At 41.9% G+C, this 25,652-nt stretch overlaps 1 protein-coding gene across 1 annotated transcript in view; it reads right to left on the bottom strand.

Annotated features, from left to right (window-relative positions):
* Positions 1 to 1,423: 1,423 nt before the first annotated feature.
* The window catches only part of gabra3 (gamma-aminobutyric acid type A receptor subunit alpha3), a 120,403-nt gene continuing 96,174 nt past the window's right edge, over positions 1,424 to 25,652 (bottom strand). The window contains exons 6-10 of the mRNA XM_069666946.1: positions 21,521 to 21,603; positions 19,085 to 19,228; positions 15,714 to 15,866; positions 11,427 to 11,632; positions 1,424 to 2,049 (exon numbers count right to left, since the gene is read on the bottom strand). Of these exons, the coding sequence (XP_069523047.1) occupies positions 1,729 to 2,049; positions 11,427 to 11,632; positions 15,714 to 15,866; positions 19,085 to 19,228; positions 21,521 to 21,603 (907 nt within the window). The 3' untranslated portion in view covers positions 1,424 to 1,728. The remainder of the gene's footprint in view (positions 2,050 to 11,426; positions 11,633 to 15,713; positions 15,867 to 19,084; positions 19,229 to 21,520; positions 21,604 to 25,652) is intronic.

The raw sequence follows: 25,652 nt of genomic DNA on the forward strand, positions 1-25,652 counted from the left end.
AGTACAGTGTTCATCAAAGAGTCTATGCTTTAAATAATGCAAAATATCCAGAGTGCATCCGGCAAACAAAAGCAACAGAAAATTGCTTTAGGATCATAAAACATCTGTAAAAACACGTACGAAATTCAACACGTAACAAAAATACAAATGTCACTTAAACGCAAAAAGTTGGAGACAGGCACCGCAGCGGGAGACCGATCGGATTTACATTTAGACAATTCAATGCAATTCAGTGTGATCACAGTAACTCAATGAAGTTTAATTTACTGTTGGAAAAATCTTTTTGTCCATCATATCGTGGTAGAAACGTCCCCACTGATGAGTGTCTCCAAATTTTCTTTAGACACTGTATTGGCCTTTGTTGTCTACTTCAGAACACAAGAACAGTACAGCATATGTAGAAAATCAAATCAACACCAATATACTTCACACGATCAAGTAGAAAAGGGCAAAAGTACAACATGAAACAAAATCTCGCTGATGAAGGCAGAACAATTTAAAATGGAGCCAAAAAAGTTACGTTGACAGATGCAGAGAAAACAAAGAAACACAGCAGACGTAAAGAAAGAGTGTTTGTGATGTAGAAAACAGCTAGTGTTATTTGCATTTCCACGTAAAACAAACCGCTATTCAGAATCCGACTCCAGTCTGAGGTAATGGTGGTAGTTTGTTTTGACCGCTCTGCTCAGGGAGACGCCGCACCAGGAGCCAAAACATAAATGCACACGATAATTGTTCTGGACTACGCTGGATCCTTTAATCTCTCTGCTTCATCTCTTCACAGGCAGAGGTCTGGTAACCTTCCGCACTAATGGGCAATTTTACACCCAGTGACCGTGTCCGTACTGCGGCGCGCGGAGCCTGTGGACACCAGTTTGCATGTAATATACACACAGATATATGTGTGAGTGTGTCAAAGCCTTCTCCTTTATCATGTGTGTTTATTCACCAAGGCACATAGCTTCTCTGTCATCTAACATACTCAGCCAGTTAAAACAATAAGAGCCACTGGACTAGAAAATGTACAGGCACCCCCCCCATGGGACGCTAAAGCAATTCCTCATGATACTGCGTCGGGTTTGTTGAGATTCAGCACGAGCTGAAGGCCAGACACTGACGATTATTAATGATGTTCCTATAGAACTATACAGGCCGCCCCGGAGCGCGGTAAAGCAACCGACGGCGTTTCCCGCTGCATCCCTGTGTGTCTGTGTGCGTGCATGCATGTTAACTCGATGGATGTGTCAGAACCTCATCATTGGTAATGAGCTACAATGAAAACTTCAAAAGGCATGCTCGCTCTAACTTATTATAAGCAAAGCGCAAACATGTCAAAACATAGTGGTAAACACAATTTGACTACTCTACAAAACAGCAAGCAATCAAGATACAGCAAAAGGATCACTTGGTCACTCACAGCAAGTGGAACAGGGCCAGAGCTAAGTGTGGAGAAAAGAAACGCTACACAAACACGGTCTGATGTGGCGATGTGCTCCCTCCAAGGTCCTACTATTATATGTGAATCTACTGTATGTTAAAGTTTGCCTTCCATCTACACAGACGTGCAAAATATCAAACTGTGAAGAAAAACAGACGCACGAAACACGCGCGCACACACACACACACACACACACACACTCACACACGATAAGACGTGATGGACTTGGCCTCCTGCAAACCTGTCTACCCTCCACCACACACCGGATCAAGCCTAACGTTTGGTCAGAATCAGTTTGGGTTGTTCGCCTCCATGATGGCGGGCTTTCTGTTGACATATGTGGCCCAGTAGCCTAAGTTGAAGATGAAGAACAGAACGGGGAAAATGATGCGGGATATCTTGTCCACTTTGCTGACACGGTTGTAGGACTTCTTGGCCTCCGTGTAGGGGTCATCCATTTTATGCATATAGGGGTGTTTAGGGGTCGGTGCGGGGGCACTCTTGGAAATGGTGGTTAAACCCTGGTCTTTAGCTACGTTGATGGCGTAGGTGGTGCCCACAATGTTGAAGGTGTTGTTTGCCTTTTTGGACAAAGTCGCCGATTCTCTCCTCTGAAAAGAGAGAAGGCAGTAAAAGGTAAAGGTCGTCAGGAGCGAAGCACCAGACTCAACAATACTTCCATTTGAACTCATAAAGAGGAAATAGAAGCAACACCACGAGACACGACACACACAAGAACAAAACAAAAGCCTAACCATATCTTTAATCCTGGCCATGTTAGCCTGAAACGGTTCCTGAAAAGAAAAGTAGAAAAGAAAAAAAGTTTACCAATTATATTAAAATTACCCAACTTACAAACTCTATTCATCAGTATCTAGCTGGAAGTACTTTTGAACATTTTAAACTGATAATAATGTCAATTCAAATCTGCATCATACAAATCTGGATTGCAGAAGACAAAAAAAAAGCCACGATAAAAATTCATGATGAACTTATTATCAGGCCGGAAAAAAATGACGAGTGCAGGAACGGGAACAATTCGTATACTTTGCGATCGCTGCAAGAAGCAGGCTGGGCTGGCGTCTGATACTGCTAACAGTAGCAGTAGCAGCACAGAGCAGGATTAGAAACAAAGCAAAACAAGAGCGCCTGAAAACATGTCTGACAAACTGTATCAATGAGAGCAGCCAGGCCTCTTCAGGCAAACAGCTTGCAATAAAACAAACACGACAAAGGCTGTGTGATAAAAGCAGGCTGGAGAAACTGTCGTCTTCCTGCTCCTAGAGAGAAGTCATTAGACTGTCTTTCATATTGACGTCGGACAGGGAGACCAGATTTTATTTGCTAAATTGGATCGCTCAGATAGCCGAACTTGCATCACCAGAGGATGCTGTCAGCCTAAAAGAGTGCAGAGGAGTGCACGCAGTAAATGTGAGGGAACAAGTAGGGCAGCGAGATTGATCACCGGGCACAGTCTTAGTTTCCTGTGTGGCATGCAGTGTGTGTGAGTCTGTACTGGGGCGATTCTCTTTACACCATTCATCCCCTCTGTGGCCACTTTAACATCTAGAAGCAAATTAAAGTGTGTGTGTGTGTCATGTAACAGAGTGTTTCATTTTCAGTGCTCCCTGTTTTCACTTCTGCTTTGAGCCCAGCTTTAATTTTTGCTCCACTTTTGCAGCTTCATTTAATTTTCCTTCCTTTTTCCTTTGACTTCATCTTTTTAATTAGCATAACTAATGTCCCCTCTTTCCCCTCCTCTGAAACGCTTCACGGTGGATGTCTCTCTGCACACGGCTCATCACCAAATGTTTTGTTTGCTCTTTTGTCCCCGATACTCACAAAGAGGAACAAATGGAGGCAGAAAATGGCTTTATATGTGACAAGATGTGTGTTTACGTTTGTTCTCGGTCTGAAGTAGACGACTTTCTTACTTCGGTGCACGGGGAGTTTAGTTGTTCTGATACCAGGATTGGAAACGCCTCAGATACAGTCTAAAATAGGGTGGGTGTCAGCAATCTGATACAGTAACTTATGAGCCACCGCCTGTCCTACTAGATTCTAAAAAAAAAACTTGAACGCAATCTTTGTCTGTATTTGTTGATGTGTTACATAGTAGGGATGGGCATTTCAAGCAAAAATACTTTGAGATATTCACTGGCAACTATTCGACCATTATTCCAAGACCCCCCTGTGTGCGCAGACACACGCAGACAAAGACAGATTTACGTTTTCACAACTCTTATTTCGCTCTCCAATGACTGTGCATTGTTGTTGTCCACTTATGACCTGCTAGTTTTACTTTTCAAAGTTTGCACTTGACCTCATTTTCGGGGTTTTTTTTCCACACAGAAATCTTTGACGGCTGCAGAAATATCTGCACTTTTCTACAGTTCCAAATCTCACAGCGCCACACCTGTTTTACCGGCACCTGGCGCTGGCGCCCTTTCTTCTTCTTTTGTTATTTAATGGCGGTTCAGATGCGCTACAGCCACCGTCTGGTGGTAGTACCGCATTACAACCGCTGGTAAAAACAACTTTAAAACAAATTTTAAAGATGAGATAATAGTCGCGTTAACTTTTTGCTTTCAAATATTCGGAAATCATGACCCATCCCTACTACAAAGAGTCTCTACTAGGCCTGCATGACATGAGCAAACTGCGATTATTGTGTGCAATATTGTGCTACTGATATGTGTGATAAATAAACTAATATTAAAAAGTGCTTACTAGCTATTTAGCTTATTTAGCTCACTAAATGGACACCAATCAATCTGATCTAATCTGGTAGCGGATAGCTCGGGCTTCATCTGAACGCATTAAAAGTGTGAAAGCATGGACATCCAATAGGGCAAATTTATGCATGCTCATTTGTGTTTACAGAAAACATTTTTATTTATTTATTGCTTTAATTTCAGTCTTTTTATATTTGCATATATTGCTACATGCTCGTATTGCGATAAAGATGAAATTGTGATTTATTGCGCAACCCTGGTGTTTACCTGAGCCAGGCTTTATAGCAATGACAGTAATCAGTTCACATCCTTACAGGATGTTAAGTTTAATACAGCAGTTGATTTTCTTACACACTGGTATCAGATCTGTACTTGGTATAAAACAGGATTAAAATTGTGTTGAAGGAAAAGATTGTAACGAAACATCTCTATCAGGGACTGAGCAGAATAATATAAGGCAATGATGTCATTCAGTCCTCAATAAGCTGCAGACTGTCTGCTCACGGTGAAGGGAGCCGGACAGAGACGAAAACGCTTCAGTGTGATCTGCGTTTCCTCCTCAAGTGAGCGGGACAGGAGCAGGATGATCCTTCGAGCTCATCTCTGATACAGAGAGGGTTAGGGAAGCTACAAAAGCTCGCACACAGTTGATTGCATTAAACAGAGAATTGGTGGGCTGCTGCCTGAAGGGGTCTATCTAGAGTCTGTTAGTGCAGGGAGAAAGAGTCGCACTGATGCCCCCTGGATAACAAGAAACTTTCCCATCAGATCGATTCCTCCCCATCTAACGCCACCGGGAGCCTCCTCTATCACAGCGAAGGCTTAGATCAGCAGAAGAGCCAATGACTGCTACAACGTGTCATACGACCTTAATCATAGCCCCCTCAGCTCTTCAGGCCGTGGCATTAAGGGATGCTTTTGTCCGCAAACCCGACAAAAGTAATTTTCTGCCGCCTTTTAGCTCGGCTGTCCTCTGCTGTAATTTATATGGTCTACTTATTGGTGAAACCACATGTGGCATTGGGCTGTGTGCATGTTTTTATGAACCTAATGTGATACAGCACACAGTTTGCTTCCAGCCACAGATTCTTGTGCTCTATTCAAAGTCATTTGCCAAACTGCAGGAACAGAACACAATGCATCTATTGACCTTGTCTTTGTTACTTCAGCAAATCGTTGCATCAGAATTTCTTTACGAGTGAGATTAAATATCCTCGGGGTAATTGTGCCGCGCTGTGTCCTGCTGTTGGGAGCTCAGTGTGTGCATGTGTGCGTGTAACTGAACCTTGTGACAGTCTGTCCCCGTCTTAGGACTAGAGATGAGGTGTCCGCATGTTTAATAGCCTGTAGTTTGTGAGCATGAGGGCGTATGAGTGCGCAGATTGTGTTAAGGGAGCCACAATGTCACCGTTTGTGCCACTGTGTGGGAGTATTTTTTTAAGTGGCACTCGCGCAACCAACTATGCCAACTCGCAAATCTGGTAATTGTACAGAGGACCTGAGCTTGATCTCATAACTACAGGTTGTGTTTTAGGTTACCTGTTGTTATTGTTAAAACGCTCTTAGAAATCATTGTTCAAAGCCGACGTTGGTTCCTCCAAAAAGTTTCTTTTCATTTGTTCCTCAGTTTATCATCTTCACTTCTGCTTTGTTCCTCTGAGACTTGCGTCGTAAAACTTACAAACGTGTATCTGCAACACTGATTAAATCCATATTTAATTGTGTAAATATGCAATAAAAAACAGTTTAAAAAACGGTAGTCAGATGTAACCACCATATTCACAGGGCAGCCATTTTTCTGACACACACGACACACACAAGAACAAAACAAAAGCCTAACCATATCTTTAATCCTGGCCATGTTAGCCTGAAACGGTTCCTGAAAAGAAAAGTAGAAAAGAAAAATAGTTTACCAATAATATTTACACTGAACTGATTAAATCCCTACATCTAGGTTTAATTGTGTAAATATGCAATAAAAAACAGTTTTCAAATGGTAGTCAGATAAAACCACCATACTCACACGGTGGCCATTTTTTTTACTGACGTCAAGCTCAGGGTGGGAAGCTCAAACACCGTTATAATGCCGTACTGCTGTGTTCCAGGTTGCACGTTGTTTAAACATACGAGATTTGACAAACTGTTAATGTTTCATCTCTTTTTAAATTTACCAGGAACTGAATAGACAACGGACACGATAAATCTGGAGGGACATCCCTCCATATTTAAAGGTCAAACAACAGATGTGCGTAACTCACAGCACGATACGAACACGATAACGATAATATCACGATACAGCGATTCTGCGATAATTGATATATTGCAGACAATCATAATTATACATCACGATATCTGATTCTTCTTTTATCCTGCTGTCAAAATGGCAGGGAAATCTGTTTAGAGCACCTTGTATGTGTACATGAAAATATCGATATTTGGAACCAGCCTATCGATAATTGTATTGCACGAGTCAGGACGGCGATATATTGCTGTATCGATATTTTGTCCCACCCCTACTGACCACTCTATCATCGTAGCATTGTGCTTTAACTCTGGTAGACATCGCCCAACCTAGTGATAACACATTAGCTACCATAAGCAGCTAGTTACAATTACTTCCTAGCGAACATCACTGCTGGCTAGAAAATAACAGCTCTCCTATCGAATCATGTTAGTGGTGTTAGCTAGGAAGTTGCTAAATGCTATTAACAGCTAGGATTTAAAACATATATTATAACCCATTAGTGAGGTAACAACTCATTTTACAATTCAACCAATTGCTAGCTAAAGTATGCCTACTGTTAGCTAGGAATTAACTTGTGTCCTATCTAATCGTGTTACACTATCTAACAGCGGTGTTAGCTAGGAAGTTGCTGAATGCTATAGCCATTGGCGAGGCAGCAACTAGTTTCACAATTCAACTAATTGCTTGCTAAGTACCATTCGCTCGGAATGAACTCGTGTCCTGTCTAATCTTGTGACACTATCTAACAGTAGCGTTAGCTAGAAGGTTCCTGAATGCTATGTTTAGCTGGGTTATCAAACTATTTCTGATAAGCCATTAGCTACTTTAAGGCAACACCTAATATTAGCTTTTAACCACTTCTTAGCTGACATTGCTTTGTTGGTTATCAAACAGTGATGTTAACCAGGAAGTATCTAAATGCTATAGGTAGCTGTCTAACGTTGGCTAACATGTTGTCCTTGAAAAATGTCCCACAGATTTTTAATCTCCATTGTCTTTTCTATCGCTGAGATGCTACACAATGACGATTTGTCAGATTCCTTATGTTTATATGTATTTAATTATTGAAATGTGTTTCAAAATACCAAAATAAAATATATAGGCAAAAAAGCAAATAGCAATGACAGAATACTTTCTATTAAGACTTAATTTATAACCAATCTCTGGTTTGAATTGCAGCCTGAAACAAGCGATATGACATTGTCCTTTTCAGCCTCACCCTGAGCATGACGTTAGAGAAAAGTGGATACTGTGGGAATATGTTGAATTGTTCCCAACAACAAGGCTGTAAAATAGAACTTCCTTTTATAAAAGGTAATGACACGATGCCTCCAGAAATACATGTTTTTTCCCCTTCCCTGTTGTTCAGTAAAATGATAGCAGTGTCATGCTGACATGTGACTGTTGGAAATGATGATGGCAGGCTGCGTCTCCGCTAACAAACTATTGTATTCAAATGTCAGTAGATGTAGTCACTTGTTCTCCAGCTGTGCAGCCCGTCGCACAATGAGCCAGAGCTCCTTTCTCCACCTGATGAAAGCGGCACATAATATCTAACACTGTAGAGTCCAATCAGGTGTCATGGAGAGCCTGGAAATAGGAAGGCTTTCATTCCAGCCCAACTCCCCACCGGCTAATTTCTGTAATAAGCGCACCTTCAGCCGGTGAGGGGGGAGCTAATTAGATGGATCGCTTGTCAAACAGAATGTTAGGCGACAAAAAGGATGAAAACGGCAGAGGAGCTCCATAACCAGCAAGGTAAATTAGTGCACATTGACTCGTCTAGAGCTCTCCATTTTAGTCCTTGAAAAAGACGGAGCCCGGGGGCGATGAAGTCATCGTTTGGATCCGGTAAGAGTGGTGGATGAAACCCTGCTCTGATGATGGCTGGGGTAGGTATTTTCAAAAGGACTTCCTGAGCTGAAACTCCTGAAAGACACTCTGTCCTCATGGGTGTCTGTTTTATCATATTGCAAATATGGAAGAAAAAGGGGGGAAAGCGTGTGAAGTCTGATCCCTTTGCTTTCCAGTAGCCCGTTCTAGCGGGGAGTGTCATCGGAGTGCATTGTCTCCCTCTGTGACCCCATTCTTTTTTATCTGTCATGACAACTGCATGCTCAGCACAGCTCCAGAGAACGCAGCCCCGGCTGTTGCCATTAAGACGAGGCATCAAAAGGAAAAACGGAAAAAGGAAAAAAATAAAAAACCTTTCCGCTCGCCTTCAATATAACGCTGCAAATTATCCCCGCTGACTGAAAAGTTCTGTGGCAGCAATATGCAATCCTGCCAATCACTCAGAGGAGCAAATGTCAAGCTATAAAGAAATGGAAAGGATGTTCTGATTGTGTCAAACTGTTGGTGCATTAGTGGTAGAGATAGATTCGTGGCAGCATAAGAAATAATAATAGAAACATAACAGCTTTTACCTGGTCACTATTTACATCTAGGACAGTTTCATAATGTTTACAATGTGATTTTTCACATCATTCACAAGCATGACACCAAACCAAGAAGGACGTCTGTTAATGTGGATTTACTTCTTTTGTATTTTTTCACCGTGTATGTTTGCAGAGTCGTTTAGAATATAATTTTTTTTTATCACCGTCTTGTATTGTTTGTCTATTCTGAATGACTGACATTCATTGACCAGGGAGCTCTCTACCATCGTAACATGATTCAAGAGTCCCCCTACCTCTCACTGCATGACGATTGTTCCTCTTACTATTTTATGTGTTAAGCACAACACTCATATAAGCCTACGCGAGGTTTAACCTGTGACTCACGTTTTAATGCTTTTCATAATCATTTGAAATGAAAGCCTCAAAGTTCCACACAGTCAGGTAAAGTAGTGCCACGTGTCCACATAGCAGCTTTTTTGAACGCAGCGTCTTTTGTCAATCGTTGTCAATGAGGACAGAGCGCATGCGGCCACCGAGAGAAAACGCGTCGCACCCAGCGTCCTTTTTTCTGAGCACTCCGCCTTTTTAGCGCGGCCGCTCCGAGCGCTGAGTTGAAGAAAAGTTTTCAGAAAGGAGCTTGTGTCGTCACCGCCGCTTTTTTCAAGCAACCAATCAGATGGGGCTCCACTCGTCACCCTGGTTACCACCAAACATGGAGGGGCGACTGGTTTTGGACGTTTCAGTCTACCCGCAGCTGTACATATGACAAACAAACAGTATCTAAATGTCGCTACTAAGTGTTGTGCTATTATCGCCCTACGTGTTGTAAGCTTGTCGTTAGCTCTGTAGTAAGTTAAATTTATTGTTGTCATAGAAACAAATCCCGCGACAGCGTTTTTTTCTCTCACCGCACAAGCGCTTCATCCCAGCGCTTCCCAGCCCCCAGCCAGAGCTTTTCTGCCTGAAAAAGGCGCCATGTGGACACGGGGCCTTATAGTGTGCATATTCACATCCTTGAAAAGTTTTAGCCGACTTCCTTGACGGTCAACACTGGAGCAGAGAGCGTCGGAGCAGGCAACAAACTGGAGACACACTGCCCTTCCTCACTCTCACCCTCAGCGTCCATCACAGTTTGTTTTGCTGTTTTAAGTAATTTTAGAGACTCCTGCCTTAGACAGACTTAAAAACAAAAGTGCCCCGCCCCCGAATATGAATATGTCAGTTTGATGGATAACGCTTAACCCTGCTGCCATCATTAGAACGTTTTTCATTAAAGAGAAGTTTCAACGCTCAATGCTGCGCTAATCTGGTTAAAAATAAAAATAAAGAAATGTAATATAAATATGAGTAATGAAGGCACAACTTTCTCCACTTTCTAACATCTGCAATGCGAGCATGTGGTGGTGATTTCCAGCTCTCTCTCCGTCACTAATCAGCCTGACTTTGTAAACTCCACATGTGGTTCTGCAACTTGAACACAAACTCAAATTTGATGCTATTCTTTTGACACCTTCTGCTCACTGCGCGAGGAACTACGGCGGTAATTGAACTCAAAAACCATCTGGGCATACCATTCATTAATTATTCATACATGTAAATGTATACTTTTGACAGGAAGTAAACATATTTTATAGTCTCCTTCTCGGCACCGTCAATCAAACAGCAGGTTATCAACACCTGAATCTGTCAATCAGCGGATCCACTGCTGGAGCAAATTAGGCCTCTTAGAAGTAAAGTCTCGTTTAATTCAGCGGATTTCACACATTCACTGATTTTATTTTCCTCTGTGTTCTCGCTGATACTGTCTCAGCTCTCTAATCTATTTAGTTTCCTCTGAAAGTTAGAAAACATCACAGAAATCATGATGAATTTAAGCCCCGTGGTTATCAGGTTTTATTTATGCGACTTCATCAGAACTTCAGAGAAAAGCATCTTGTTAGGCATCCTCCAAACAAAACCTGAAACTGAGTGAAGCACAGGAAATGCCTGTTTTAATTAAGTTCTCAGCACCAGTCTGTATTTATACTCTGTCCTACATGGTCATAACTATTCAACAATTAGAAATATGTAAGCTATTTGATTTTGGCGTCAGGGGGTTCATGTTAATTAATGCACACTCACATTTGATCAGTGTGTGTATAAGACTGGATGTAAGGACGACATCTCTTCTGGGGAGAATGAGCCCTCTGTGACTTTAGGAAGAGACTTGAACATATGCTGCCGTCATAAATCAGGGCCAGCGTCTCTGGGACTTTACCTCAGCTCTTGCTCTCACTGCTCCGCCCCGCTGTCCCTGTTCCATTTGGCTGTTAATGAATAAATAAAACCCCTCTTTACAGTCTTTATGGAGTACTCCGGGCTGCTTTAAGGAGGGAACTTTCTATCAGTGCTTCCAAAGTGCAGTTTGCCCTCATGGCTCCTCCAGTGTAACGTGAGGACTCACTGAGCAGCGTTCTTTAATGAGGTTATCTAATGAAAAGGAAAAGAACGATTTATCTGTAATCTAATCTGCAGAAAAACAGTGACGAGCGTCTCCTTTCTGTTTGTAAGGGGTGAAGTGTTTGTGGCTGTTAATGTTGGTGCAGCACAAAAGTGCGGGAATCACTCACCCTTATTTCCATGCCCTCCTTTTTGCCATCCCATGCCCAGCTGCGCTTGGTGAAGTAGTTGACTGTGGCAAACTCAATCAGGGCAGAGAAGACAAAGGCATAGCACACAGCCATGAACCAGTCCATGGCCGTGGCATAGGCCACCTTAGGGAGGGAGTTTCTAGCACTGATGCTCAGGGTGGTCATGGTTAGGACAGTGGTGACCCCTGAGGATGAGATGAAAATGTCAGTACATACAGAAACACTTACAGGAAGTTCAGTTTGTTACAACCTGGGTCACATCTGGGCAGAGTTTGCATCATCATGGCTGTCAGGAGTGAAAACATTGACTTCTTTTTAAAGACTTTAGAACCAGAAATATGTACGCAGCTTTAAAGCCTAATAAGATTTGACTTGGAAAAATGTAAAATGTATGGTTTTCTATTTTGTCTCTATTGTGATGTCACAAAACCAGCAGCTGAACTGCTTTACGGCAATTTTTACATCATTTTGACAACGCTTTACATTCTAATCCCTGCACGTGGGAGTGAACCTGGAGCGAACCGTAGAGGGAGGCGCTGTTTACTAACTGGACAGTGTCATGTGCCGAGTCGCGCTGCTGCGTTCTGGATCATCTGCTGAGGTTTGAACGTGCATGCAGGAAGGCCTGCCAGTACGGAGTTGCAGTAATCAATGCTTAATATCACGAGAGCCTGTACCAGCAGTTGTGTTGCATGCTCTGACAGGTAGGGTCTGATCTTCCTGATGTTGTACAGGGCAAATCGTCATCGAGCAATCGAGGCCACATGAACCTTAAAGGTTAGCTGGCCGCCAGGTTCCGGGCAGACTTAGTGGGTATGAGGTCAGTTTGTCCGAGCTGGATATTGATCTGTGGTTGCATAGAGGGACTGGCTGGGATGACAAGGAGCTCAGTCTTGGGTAGGTTGAGCTGAAGGTGGCGTTCGTTCATCCATTAAGAGATATCGGCAAAGCATGTTGAGATACGTGCCGAGACTGTCGTGTCGTCTGGTGGGAATGACAGGAAGAGCTGGGCATCGTCTGCATAGCGGAGCGGATGATTGCACCAAGTGAGGTGGTATATACTGAAAAGAGAAGGGGACTGAGCACTGACCCTTGAGGCACCCCTGTGGATAAGCTGTGGGGTTTGGACACTTCTCCTTTCCAAGATACTCTAAAAGATCTCCCTGAGAGGTAGGACATGAACCAGAGGAGGGCAGATCCTGAGATCCCAAGCTCAGAGAGAGTGGAGAGGAGGATTTGGTGGTTCACTGTGTCAAAGGCGGCTAACAGATCTAGCAGCAATAGAGCTGTGGACTGTCCAGCAGTGGCCCCGCTTAAAGCCAGATTGATTTGGGTCCAACAGATTGTTCTTGGCGGAAGTCTTGATTAAAGACTGTGCGCTCAAGTATTTTTGACAGGAAGGGTAGAAGTGAGACTGGTCTGTAGTTTTCAACCTGGTTTGGGTTGAGGGTGGGTTTTTTGAGCAGTGGGGTGACCTGAGCTTGCTTGAATGCAGTGGGGAACACACCCACACACAAGTTTAAAGATATAACCTAAAAAGGATTGTCCACTGTGCTGCAGAGCTACAACTTTCCCTTAATCTACTGTTTTAAATCAGAAAGCAGAGACACATAACACTAACACAACTGATGCATAAACTTAGTAAGAACATTGGGTCAGTCCTGCAGGTTGAGGCTACAAAGACCTACTATCTTAATCTAATGACCCATATAAAGGATGCTTCGGGCTTTATTTTAGTTCCAGCCAGTACGACACAAAGGTTTTATTCTGAAGATGCCCGAACAAAGTGCTGTGTCCAACGGAGTTTCAGGGTCCAGAACATCTACAATAAAAGACAATGACTATAAGCCCATTAAAGAGAAACCGTCAGTGAGACCCAAGTTGTAAAAATCTGAATGTCCTTTTGCCTCAAACACAAACAGAGACGGACGAGCCATTGTCTGCGTACATTTAGGGCGAGCCATCTCAAATCCACGAGTCCATCCGCTAAAATTAATTAATCTGGAGATCCCGATCCCTCGGAGTTTACACTTTTGAAACTTTTCACCAATAATTTCACTTCCTCGCCTTCACATTGAGCGCTGCTGGGAATGAAATGTGGGTCGGACAATGGTCACCCATCCGAGCACATAAAAAGCAATCACATCATCTGTTCCAGCCTATCTCCTCTGATGAAAAATAGATACACAGAGGGCTCGAAAAAAACGACTATTGTGTCGCCGAACAAAGAGGTCAACTCATTTCCCAATGTCATGGCTGAGAAATTATAATTTGTGACAAAAAGATTGATAGGTGACTATTGGATTTCTTTGAGGACGGAGATTGATTTGTTTTCTGCCGCTGCATTTTGGGGAACTTTACGCCTTTCTGTGCGCTGTGTTTCTATTTAACTGTGCTATTACTCCTCACAGGGGGAAAGAAGTCTTTACTGGGCAAAAAAGGAGGCTAATAAATTTACGGTGTGTAATATGAGGACATGGAGGTGCTTGAATTTTCAATGAGGACATCATTAAATATTGATATATGATGCTCTATAAACCCCAGTAAAAGTATTATAGCTATACAAGCCTTACAGGGAACAGACATGATAAATCAGGCTTATTACCGAGGCCTGTTATAACTCATAACCTCTAAGAGCAAAGTAAAGATGCTTATTTGATCCGATCACTGTGACTGCACGAACAAACAGAAGATGTGAACACTGCTGCGAGCGCTGTCCTTCACAGTCAATGTTTCAATCATTAGAGTGAGAAAATGACACTGATGACAGCTCCTCTCCTCATGTGGAGGATGTTGTTCTCTAAAAATTGAATTTATTCTGTGACTGAGATTTTTTTTCAATGTCTCTTCGAGGAAATCGTGTTTGTGGAACTGAAGGAGCCGTGGTTGTGAGGACACATGAATGTGAAACGGCAGCTGTAGCAGTTTCTCATCAACATAATCAAATGAGCTTCTATTGTACTCATGTGCTTATAAGACATAACATGTGCTACACTTCACGTAGGTGTGTGCTTCATGTCCAAATCTACATGCTGAATATTCCACACACAGGTTAAGGGGCACTTTGGTAGATTATGCAGCACAACAATAATTGAAGGTTGAAGGAGAAATACATCTTATCTTTAAGTATGTGGCGATATAAACAATGTTCTTAACATGAAGGGTGCTCCACGGACACGTTGAATAACATGCACAGCTCTCGTTTCAAAGTAAATGGCTTTTAGAATGGCCATTAGAATATAGTGTGCAAAATATAAAATACTCATATGAAAGCTAAATATTTTGTGTCTTGGACTACTTTTAGGATTTAATTCTCTGACCTTAAAGAGGGTAGTAAGGTAAATTATGTTAAGACATATATATAATGTTACAATGTTGGATGTCCAGACCAAACGTGGGTGAAGTTTCAGATCTGTAGGTAAAAGTATGTTGGAGTAATCCCCAGGCTTCTCAGCTCAGTCTGCAGGCTGCTGTGAACGCCAGGGTTCACACAGTTTTTTCTTCGTGACATCACAAAGTGCAGCTGGCCAATCAGAAGTAAGTGGGGCTTGTCGGGGCGGGGCTCCTTAAAGGGACAGAGCTGACTGAGTCGTTTCAGGCAGAGGCTGTATGAGGGGCCTGCACAGAGCACCAGTGTGAGACAAATGTTTAAGCAGTAAATTATGCTAGGCTACTCCACAGGTATCACAGAGTGAAATATGAAGCTTGGAATTAGCATAATACCCCCCTTTAAATAATGTATTTAGTTACAGAAACATGTGACTCTTATCAAAGTCCATGGTATTGTAGTTCTGCTTCTGACTAAATAACCTTGAGCTCAGTGAATAATAACACTAGACACCTGTCTGACTGTCTTTATAATGTTGACAAAGCAGCTGAACATTGTCTTCAAGAGATGCCACACTCCATCTATCACCTGCCGAACATTCTCCAGCTTTGCTTCGACTGTTCTTTGATGAATGGCTGTTTGCAGTCACAGAGGTTTATGATCTGTCGATACTGTGATAAACGCTTTGGAAGAATAGATGACTCCTTCATGCCTACGTGCACCTGAATGCACCGAGCAATATTTGTACATCGTTAGGTTAATTGGAACATTTTTTTAAGTCGTCCGCTTGTTTTGCTGAACCATGTGATGTTTAAGACCAAATGCAGCGTGAACGTCTGCTTTTACCTGGAAAGAGCTCCTCTAAATGATCCAACATGTTCCATTAAAGATTCAGTGCATTTATATGAGTTGTAATACAAACACAAGATGGCACTCACCAAATACAGTGCGAGCAGGAACCGACTCTCTGTTTAGCCAGAAGGAGACTTGAGACAGAATGACAGTCATGATGCACGGGAGGTAGGTTTGAATCACAAAATAGCCAATTTTCCTTTTCAAATGGAAATATGTTGTCATCACTACATATTCTCCTGAGGCAGAGGAGAGAAGCACACAGAGAGAGACACACAGGGTCATAATTATTAATACAGAAACACCATGTCAGGAGCAACATGAGCTGAGATATTCACAGTGAAGTTACAACATTAACATGTACATGCGTGTGGTTCATAGGGTCGTCCTCAGACCCTCACGTGACCCATTAAACCAGAGAAGACATGATATAAATTAAGTGCTTGTTAAAAGAGGTATGGTGCTCTAGTGTAAATTAGTCACGGTAGTGAATTTTTTTAACACCCACTTGCGGTTCGGGGTTAACTCCTGCCCCAGTGCATCCCCCAGACGGTAAAACGTCATGAACATAAGTGAGCACACACGAGTTTATTAACCACTACTACGTTTGTATCCTTAATTGTTGAAATAAAATCCGTGGTGACGGGCTAGTTGTTGTTGTAGCGGCTAAACTAGCACGTCTCGAGACTGTGCACGGACTGTGCACGGGCTGCCGATGACTGTGGTTTTTAAAACGAGCTTGTTGATCATAAAGTATCGTTCTGCATGGAAAGACGAGGTGCTTCCCTGCGTGGACAGTGAGTTTACTGCGTCCCTTTAGATTTGAATGTGTCAGACTATGCTGGACGTGTACCTAGCAACGTCACTGGTAGCGGTAATGACCATCACTGGGTCCGCCCCGCAGGTGACGTCACATAAATATGGTACTGCGGTTGTGTGGTCACCGTGACAGCCCTAGCTTCATAGAGTCCCAACAAGAAAAGGCGACAGAACTGACTGATGCACTTGAAAAGCTTGAGCTTGAAGAAGGTACTAGAGGTTTAGAAAATAAGGTTGTATAAAGGCTCTACTTTTAAAAAGGGCACAAAATAAACTCAAAAATGAGGTATGAATTAGAATTAGAATTAATAAGAATGAAGCATGTGGAAAAACTGTCAAATATGTTTTAACACATATTCTTGACTCGAGGAAAAAGCTCCTCTCAATACTTGAATATTTTAACTAAGACGCCCTTAAAGGTACAGACAAAACACACAAAACATTAGGGATGCACAATATTAGATTTTCATGCTGATGTTCTCCAGCTCGTTTTGTCTATTCTGATATATGCACATATTTTTTTCCACCTAATTGCAGAGACCTTCCAGTGACTCCTGTAGTGAAATTAACATTATTTTGATGCCTAATGTTGCTGTGATGGCCCACAGGCAGATTCAGACTCAAAATGCAATGCTTTTAAAATGTGCACTTCAGTGGGCAGAACAGAAAAAACTACTTTAACTAAGGTTAGATTTAAAACATGCAGGAGGTGCGTACCGTCACCTGCTGCAGAGTGTGAAGTACATGCTTCAGATAATCTGAATATTAAGCGGCTGGCATCGGATGAGTATAAATACAGAGTCATCTTGTCAGTCTGTCGTTTTGGCAGTAATGTTCATCTGTGGTCGATATATATTCCACATCCGTTCCAAAGACGAGGCTGGAAAGCTTTGAAAAGCGTGTGCAAGAAGAAGAGCACAATGTTCACAGCTATACCGTTGAGTCGTCCTATTGAACACATACATTTATTTTCTTAAAGTTTTTTCCGCTATAGGTTTAAAGGTCATCATGTACCTGCATCATGCTAACCCCGAACGGAGCATTTCCTTTGCTGAGGTGTTGACACTGATGGCAGCAAATGGACAAAGTCCCAGTTCCCCTCAGCACCAGCTCTCATTGCCATGTCTGTAATCTGTGCTGCAAAGATATGAGAAAAACAGCCTCCCATTCCCTGAGGTGTTTTTTTTCTGAGCAGATTCCAACCAGAGCTGAACTGTCTCAAATCCTCCCGTTCCCTCGGCTCACTGTAGTCCATTAAGTTTAAAGTTTAAAGAAATTAGATTTTATAACCTCCTCGAGCCGAACCAGTTTATGAAAGGATCACGCTGCTACTTGTAGCCACTCTTTACTTCGAGTTGCTCCTTCATAATACCTTTCCAATTCTCTCGCCTTAAAGTTAAACCTCCAAACAGCACAACAATAAAGATGAGCTCAAGGAAAGTGTCCTCAGTAGAGTTATTCAAGTGCTGTTATTCCAGCAGCTTCCACACTTTTCTGCTTCCTCGTAAACATCTCGAGTGTCTTCTAACGAAGCCGCGTCGGTCTCCAAACACACGCGCGGCCTGACAGACGTGTGCGACTCTGACTGCGGCACGCCTTCTGAGAGCCGCACAGGTAAACAGCTGCACCAAAGAGGTGAAATCTGCGAGAATGGAAAGCTGGTGTGGCTCAGTTTAAGCTTTTCCCTCTTTCAGTAATTACCAGCCGCCCCACTGAAGCCACCTTTTATCTATAGCTGCGCAGTAATCAGAACTTCAGCACTTCCTCCACTCTTCTTCTGCTATCTAAAGCTGGAGATTGATGATGTTATTTGCCTGATAGATCTCTATCAAAATAATGTGGCAGCTTCTAATTTCTTCTACATGATAAGAGCTAATAAATATAATAAACACACCTTCTCTTCCTGAGGTGGATGAACTCTATTACTTATTCTCAGATAATTGTCCCGCTGTTACGAGCGTACGCAGCTCCTACCTTGTTATTTCATCCCTTTATGTTAAAGCGCTACCTTAAGCTTTAAGGGGGAGCAAAGAGGGAGTGATGTGATTGTGTGCGACAGATAAAAGGTTTCTGCAGCAGTTTCTATGATGAGACTTTCAGATCAAATGAATACGTAATCAACAGCATGAGCTGGCAGATTCTCATGTAATTTTGTGCTTATTAAAGTCGGCTCTGGGGCCACGCAGCCCAAAACCGAATGGAAATAAGACTTTCACCTCTGGCACACCTCTTCATATTATCTTTGTAAATATGCTGAATGGTTTCCAGGAAAGAGATAAGTCATCGTTTTCTGCATGGACACAAATAATGCGAGCTGAATCCAAAATGACAGAAAGCGGAGGAAAGTGCAGACTTTATAAAAGACACACACGAGTGCCAGGATATGTCGACGGAGAAGACAGAGGCAAATAAGTTTACTTCACATTTGAGGCAGAAAAACGAACACTAGCTTTATCGCATGACAATCTAATTTAGTCTCACTGTTTGCACCATCCTCTGTCTACGTGAGATGTGGTGTTTGTTCACACTGCAGGCATACAGGCTTACTGTGTTGCTTGTTTACCTCTTTAAACACACTAAATCTGATTTAAAGTATTGTATATACTGCTGTCAGGGCTGAGCATGGTGTATAAAGTACCTGTGCTGGAGCTGATGGTTTCTTTGCCAATTACGTGTCCCAGTAAGTCATATTGGTTGAGTCTGGATCCGTCCTCTGCCACGGCGACCGACCGCTCGTCTCCCTGCGTCCACAGGTAGATCACCTCGTTGTTGGTGTAAGCATCTGGGAAACAGAGAGAGGGAGAAAAATGAATCATAAATAAATATATATGAGGAACTTCTATTTCTTTCATCTATCCACAGATGCTGATCGACATTTGCTGAGACAAAAAGCTCCATCCAGAATCATTTGGGATGGCATCAATATTTCAGAGTTTTTAAAATGAAATCTGATGACAAAATGTCGATACCGCAATAAATCGTCGGCCTGACTGGTACAATGTGATTATCTTTAGGCTGGCAAAACATCGCTATTTTAATTTACAAATAAACGCCGCTCTAAACAGATTTCCCTGCGATTAATATTCACAGCGTCACTACTTCAGGACTCCTCGCGGTGGTGTAAATCACTGATGGTAACGTGAATGAGAATTAATTTGCCGAAGAAGAAGATGACAGCGGGATAAAAAAAAGAAGACGGTGGGATAAAGTCGGACAGCGATGAAAAGAAGTTAATAGACGCGCCAGCCACTTTCAAATCCAAAGTCCTAATCTGTTTTGACAGCTGTTCTATAGTTCTGTGAATTTAATTTACAAAGTGTTTCAGTTTGTGTCATATTCTGTGAATGTGACACCAAATTGCAGCGAATAAATATATTAATCCTGCACTTAAACTTTTTCGGGGCATGTACTCTTACGTTAATCAGATATCGTGATGTATCATTAAATTAGAATCAGCTTTATTGGCCAGATATGTACACATACAAGGACTCTGACTCCGGATTAACTTCACTCTCTATGTACGAGCATTAAACATTAAATATCAAACTAAAATCTACAAGCCAGCTTTAAACATTAGATATAAACTAATATGTACAAGACTATAGTGCAAATATGAGGAGTGCAACGATGCTGAAATAATGATGAAAAATATAATGGCTTAATTTGCGTGATGTAGATTTTACAGCACTTACAGTAAAAACTGTGTGTGTGTGTGTGTCCATACAATGAGATGAACAATCTTATTAGTTATTATTAGTTAGTTATCTCCGACGCTCTGTGACTGTTCATCAGAGTGACAGCCTCTGGGCTTAACTTTTGAAAACGCACTTGTTCACTTTGGCCTTCGGCAGAGGATAGTCTCTTTTATTGGGTCTTTTATTTGATTAGGTTTATCCATATTGTTGTTTTTACGTTTTTATATGTTTTATGCTTTTATTGTTTCTTCCTGCTTTTATGTAAAGCACTTTGGTTGGCCACTGGCTGTTTTAAATGTGCTATATAAATAAAAGTGACATTGACATTGGGAAGAAACCGTTTTTGTCTGGTTGTTTTGGCGTACAGTGTTTTGTCGTTTACTGGAGGGGAGAAGTTTTAACAGTTTATCGGGTGTGAGGGGTCCGCAGAGATGTTACCTGCCAGCTACCCGACCCTGGACCGGTATAGGTCCTGTATCGCAGAATCGCTGTATCGTGATGTTATCGTGGGCCACATATAATGACAATATACAGGCAGATATTCAGTTTTTTGGGGGGTTTTGGGGAAGCTTTTTGCCTTTAATTGACAGGAAAGCTGGAGATAGACAGGAAATGTTGGGAGGAGAGAGTGGAGGATGACATGCACCAAATGATCAGCAGACCGGGAGTTGAACCCGCGACCAGTGCGTCGAGGACTGCAGCCTCTAGACATTGGGCGCTTGCTGTACCAACTGAGCTGTACCAGTGCCCCAACTGTTTCAAATTTTAAGATGTATATATAATGTTACAAAGTTGAAGGTCCAGACTAAACGTCTGTAGTCTGTAGGATGGCAATTTTATTTAGTCTAGCTATTTCACTTGAGACAGAAATGTGTGTTTTAGTCTCAGCAACTATTTCTAATTCTGTGAAAGATGAGGATGTTGTAAATACAACGCTGATTATATTTATTTTTTGTTACAAGCTGCTTCAGCGGGGGAGTTTAGGGACATAAGTGGAATAGTTTATGCTCCGCTAGTATGCTCTGATCCTAACACACAATGTCAAGATTGTGATGATTGGAAAACATAACCCGCTTAATATCTGTGTAACTATTGTTAGTGGGAGTTGAAGTTTAGCTCAAGGCTCAAACAAAAGTACAGCCTCACAGAGCTGCTAGCATAGCTGTGTGCTGCTGGTTCAAGGGAACGCTCACTTGAAGACAGTGATTGAAAGGTTTTGTATGTTACAAAAGAAACACTTGTAATGACGGTTATCTAAGAGTATCACTTAGTTTGTGCGGCTTGAGGTTTTTCCACACCTGTAAAGAACAGTCATCACTGTGTGTGTGTGATCTCATATTGAACTCTGTGTTTTGTTGTGACCATCTGGACGGACTTACAACTTCCAAATTTCAAAGGACAGGCGTGTGCATCCATCGGGAAATCCTCCAGGTGCATGGGGCACTCAGCATGGATGGTCAACCTGAGAGGGTAGAAAGAGAGACGGAGAGAGACACAACTCTACCAGTCAGGAAGAGGCAATGGATGCAAACATAATATGACACATGTCAACAGAAACAAAACACAGAATGCATTTTTATAGACCCAAAGTCACGGTCAGACATGATATATATGCCTTCTAAAATTTACTCCTGAACTACATCAGCATCTCTACTGCCCTTTTCCTCCTCTCGCAGCCAGCAGAGGTCATAATGAGAGTTCAGCTGACTGACATCAAACAAAAAACCCTCCAGAGAGCACCAGAGTTTATTTCATTTGGTCAGATGGTCGAGCCATGAAATACGCTCCGTAAGGAAACGGAGAAAAAGTGCAAATTATCTCTCTCGTACATTTTAATCAACACGGGGGAGTACATTGCTGACTTCAAACAAAACAGAAACTCATAAAGCAGCTTACAGTGGACTGACTTTCTCATAAATGGACCACAAACTGGGTTATTGTAACTCAATTATAACATTTATAGTCCATGCATCAAATCAAAGTTGTTGGAGCACCGGGGATGAGAGCGGGATATCTGAGCAAGTAAACGTTGTAAGTGCTGAATGTGTTTAATCGTCATTTGAAAAACTACACAACAAGTCTACTTTATGCCCTGATAACGTGTACATATTTTACATGTAACAAGTAAACATGAATATAGAATGAAGAGTACAAACACTGTAGCGTGTTGCAGAATGCTCCACTTATGAAGTTTATTGCAGCCCCAGTATAAAAACACGACATAACGAACCACTTCCACATACAAACTTATTGTATCTAATTAGCTGTTTGTGTTGCACTTGCAACAACCCCTGTGATCCTTGTTTTTACACCCTCTTGGCTGCTCTCTGGTGCCGCCTCATTACTGATAAGTGGCTCAGTAACTACGCAAATTAATGCAATACACCATAAATCAAACGTGAGCAATGCAGCGCTGCATATCATACAGCACTTAAGCTGCCAACTAATTGACCACATTCATCTCGCTGCTTAACCGTTCTGACATTCTGACATAAACAAAACATAGATAAATACAAGATTACAGACTATATAATTAGAGTGACTTTGGCAACTAAGAAAGCTGTTTGTGCAATGACTAAACTTCATATGAAGTCTAAAGGAAACACATGTAAAAGTCTACAGGCACAGAAGTTTGTGAGGCTGTTCTTCAGCACATTAGTGATCAATACTGAAGGCTAATATGCTCACAGCGGCAAGGCTAGCATGCTAATGTTTAGTTAGCCGGTATAATGTCTACTATACTCACTCACTTAGTTTAGCGTGTTAGCATGCTAACATTTGCTAATTAGCACATAACACAAAGTTAAGCAGAGGCTGAAGGGGATTTTAAGCATTTAGTCATAAACCAAAGATAAGGACGAATGCATACGGGTCTACCGCTTGTGCGATGTAGTGGAAAGACCTGTGGGGTAACCCTCCTGTGAAACGTTTAAGCAGTGGCGCTTTAATCTAGCTAAAGCTTTGTCACGGACATGCGGCGTCACGATCGCCAGCGTAGTCGCCACCTTCACAACAACCTGCGTTATCGTCGGCTGAGCTCAACTACCGCACCGGTAGCTGGCAGGATTTCAAAATGGACATGGTGAAACAGATGGTTGTAATTTATGTTTATTTTGAAAGTTTTCCAAATGAAAATAAATTTAAATAGCGTCAAAAAAACGTACACACATTTTATTAATAAATAGGTAAAGAGGGTACCCCCCAAAAGTCTCATATTCCGATTACAGTAGATAGCTTTGTAATGTGCATGCACATTAGAAAAATAAACATTTGATGGCCATTTACTTCAGTTTCCTTCAGTTTTTACTCATTTTATTTGGAGACCTGACACTGGAATCACCAACAGTGATGTCAGAAGACAAACAGCCTGCTTAGCCAATAGATGGCTTTATAGGAGCGTTTGTCCCACTCGCTCACAGTACATGTGTTGTACAGAGAAAAAAGCTCAAAATCACAGCCACTTGCACTGCAACTTTCTAAAAAAGCTCCAGAGAAATCAGGTAACAATCATAGAAAAAGCACACAAAATACTGGAGGGACTGCCTGATGGCCTATCTGAAGAAATGCAGGAAGAGTTTGACAGCCGAGCTCACTGTGTTATTTATGATCCTTGTTTTGTTATATTTAGTTATGCATTTCATTACTATTTAATTTATTCAGTGTGTCTCAATGATTTTGTTTTTAGTGTTTCCTGTTTTATTTTGTAGTTCTTGTCCATGTGTGTCACGTCTTGCTTTACTTCCTTCCTTTGTTTCTTTTCCCGCCTTTTTTGATTGCGTGCCCTGCCCTCATTGTTTTCACCTGTGTTGACTGGTCTCTCCTGTCCCTGTTTACCCCCTGTGTGTGTAGCCTTTTTCTTCCCCTGTTTCTTTGCCAGTTCATTGTGTTTGTGAAACTCTCATCACCTGTTACCTGTAATCTGTTGGATTTTCCTCGTGGCTCCCCGAGTGTTTCCTGTTTCTGTTGGATTTTTTGGTTGTACCTTTTTTGTTGGACCTTAGTCACCTGGACTCTTGAACGGTAAGCCTTTGTTTCTGCCTGGTTTTGTGTTTCTATAAATATCAATGAGTCTGCACCTGGGTCCTCTACCTTTTTGTTTAAACCACCACCCTGACACATTGCAGTATCTCACTACTCTATGAATGCAGCGCTGAATTCATGAATCACTTGAGTCTGCTTATCCATAAATAGAGGGCGGGCAAACAAACCTAAACTGTTTCTGAAATGTTCACCTGATGGAAAGTTAGACAATCAGTAAATAATTACAGTTCATCCTGAGACAGAAATGTCTGAACCAAACTACATGGAAAACAATGAAACAGTTGTACACAGTACAAACATGGCTGACCAATCCACAATACCATTCTTAAAACTATCACGGCAGTACGGACAGTATGTTTAGATTTCTATGTATTGAATATAACACGTTTAATAATCAGAAGTCTTTGTTTTAAGGCATCATTGAATAGTCTGTTCCACATCAGTGAGTGTTTAGTCATGCAGTGATTTTATATGAAATGCTTTCATCAGTCTGAAGTGGATTTCCCAATGTGGAATATGGCTTGTTTGTTTTCGGTGGTTCATCAGCTGTGAAGTCCAATTTTTGGATTTGAGAATAAAGAAATTCTTGCAAAAAGTTTAAACATAAAATATATAACTCTGCCTTTGATGAGCTCCTGTTTCTTCCTGCTCGTAAAATAATTCCCTCTATCGGGGAAACAGGAGTGCTCTTGGTGAGCGCACGGAGAGTGAGTTAATTCGAGGTGAACTGAGAGAGAGTGATAAATGCTCTCGCACAAAAACGAGACTGCAGCAGCACGGGCAGACAATACCAGCTCCCCTCGTTTCACAATAATGACGCAACCCGGCACGGCGAGGCCCTTCACGGCATCTGCCAGTTCAGATGCTGCAGACGTGCTGATTAAAGGGACTTAAGCAGTTGTTGAGTGCTTATGAAAATAGATGGATTGGTATTCTTAAGCTTAATACCTTTGAGGTTTTCTCAGGCAATTTAAAGTTATCAGTCTCTGCTTTTGTTTGCCGCTTAGCGCCTCGAATAAAACTTTCATCTAGACCCCTTTCTGCTAACCAACCGCTGCTGCATTGTGAGGGTAAGGTAGCATGATTTGAACACGTCCAGCATCTGTGCAAATACCTGATAAGAGACACATTCCACAGTAGCCTTTTGGATTTCTTGTATCTTTTGTCAGATAAAGTATTGTCAAAAAATAAATTGTAGATTTGAATGCTAGAAATACACCACAGGGTCTGGATAAAGCCCGCTTAAGTCTGTAATAAATAACTTTTGATTGGTAGCTTGAAAGTGACCAGAAGTGATGACTGATAAGCTTGTCTAAAAAAGCCTTTTTGCTTTCCTCCGACGGATCTTTATCATACTTTGCTTCACAAACTGTCTTCTGCATCTCACCACACTTAATTTTTTATCTCTACATGACAGTCCCTGTAATAATTCATAAGACTTCAGATGTCTGCCTCGGCCTTGGCAGAACT

The sequence above is a fragment of the Semicossyphus pulcher genome, unplaced genomic scaffold (genome assembly GCF_022749685.1).
Source record: "Semicossyphus pulcher isolate SPU_LCO1_2020_fin unplaced genomic scaffold, fSemPul1.0.p SCAF_10, whole genome shotgun sequence".
NCBI classification, from domain to species: Eukaryota; Metazoa; Chordata; class Actinopteri; order Labriformes; family Labridae; genus Semicossyphus; species Semicossyphus pulcher.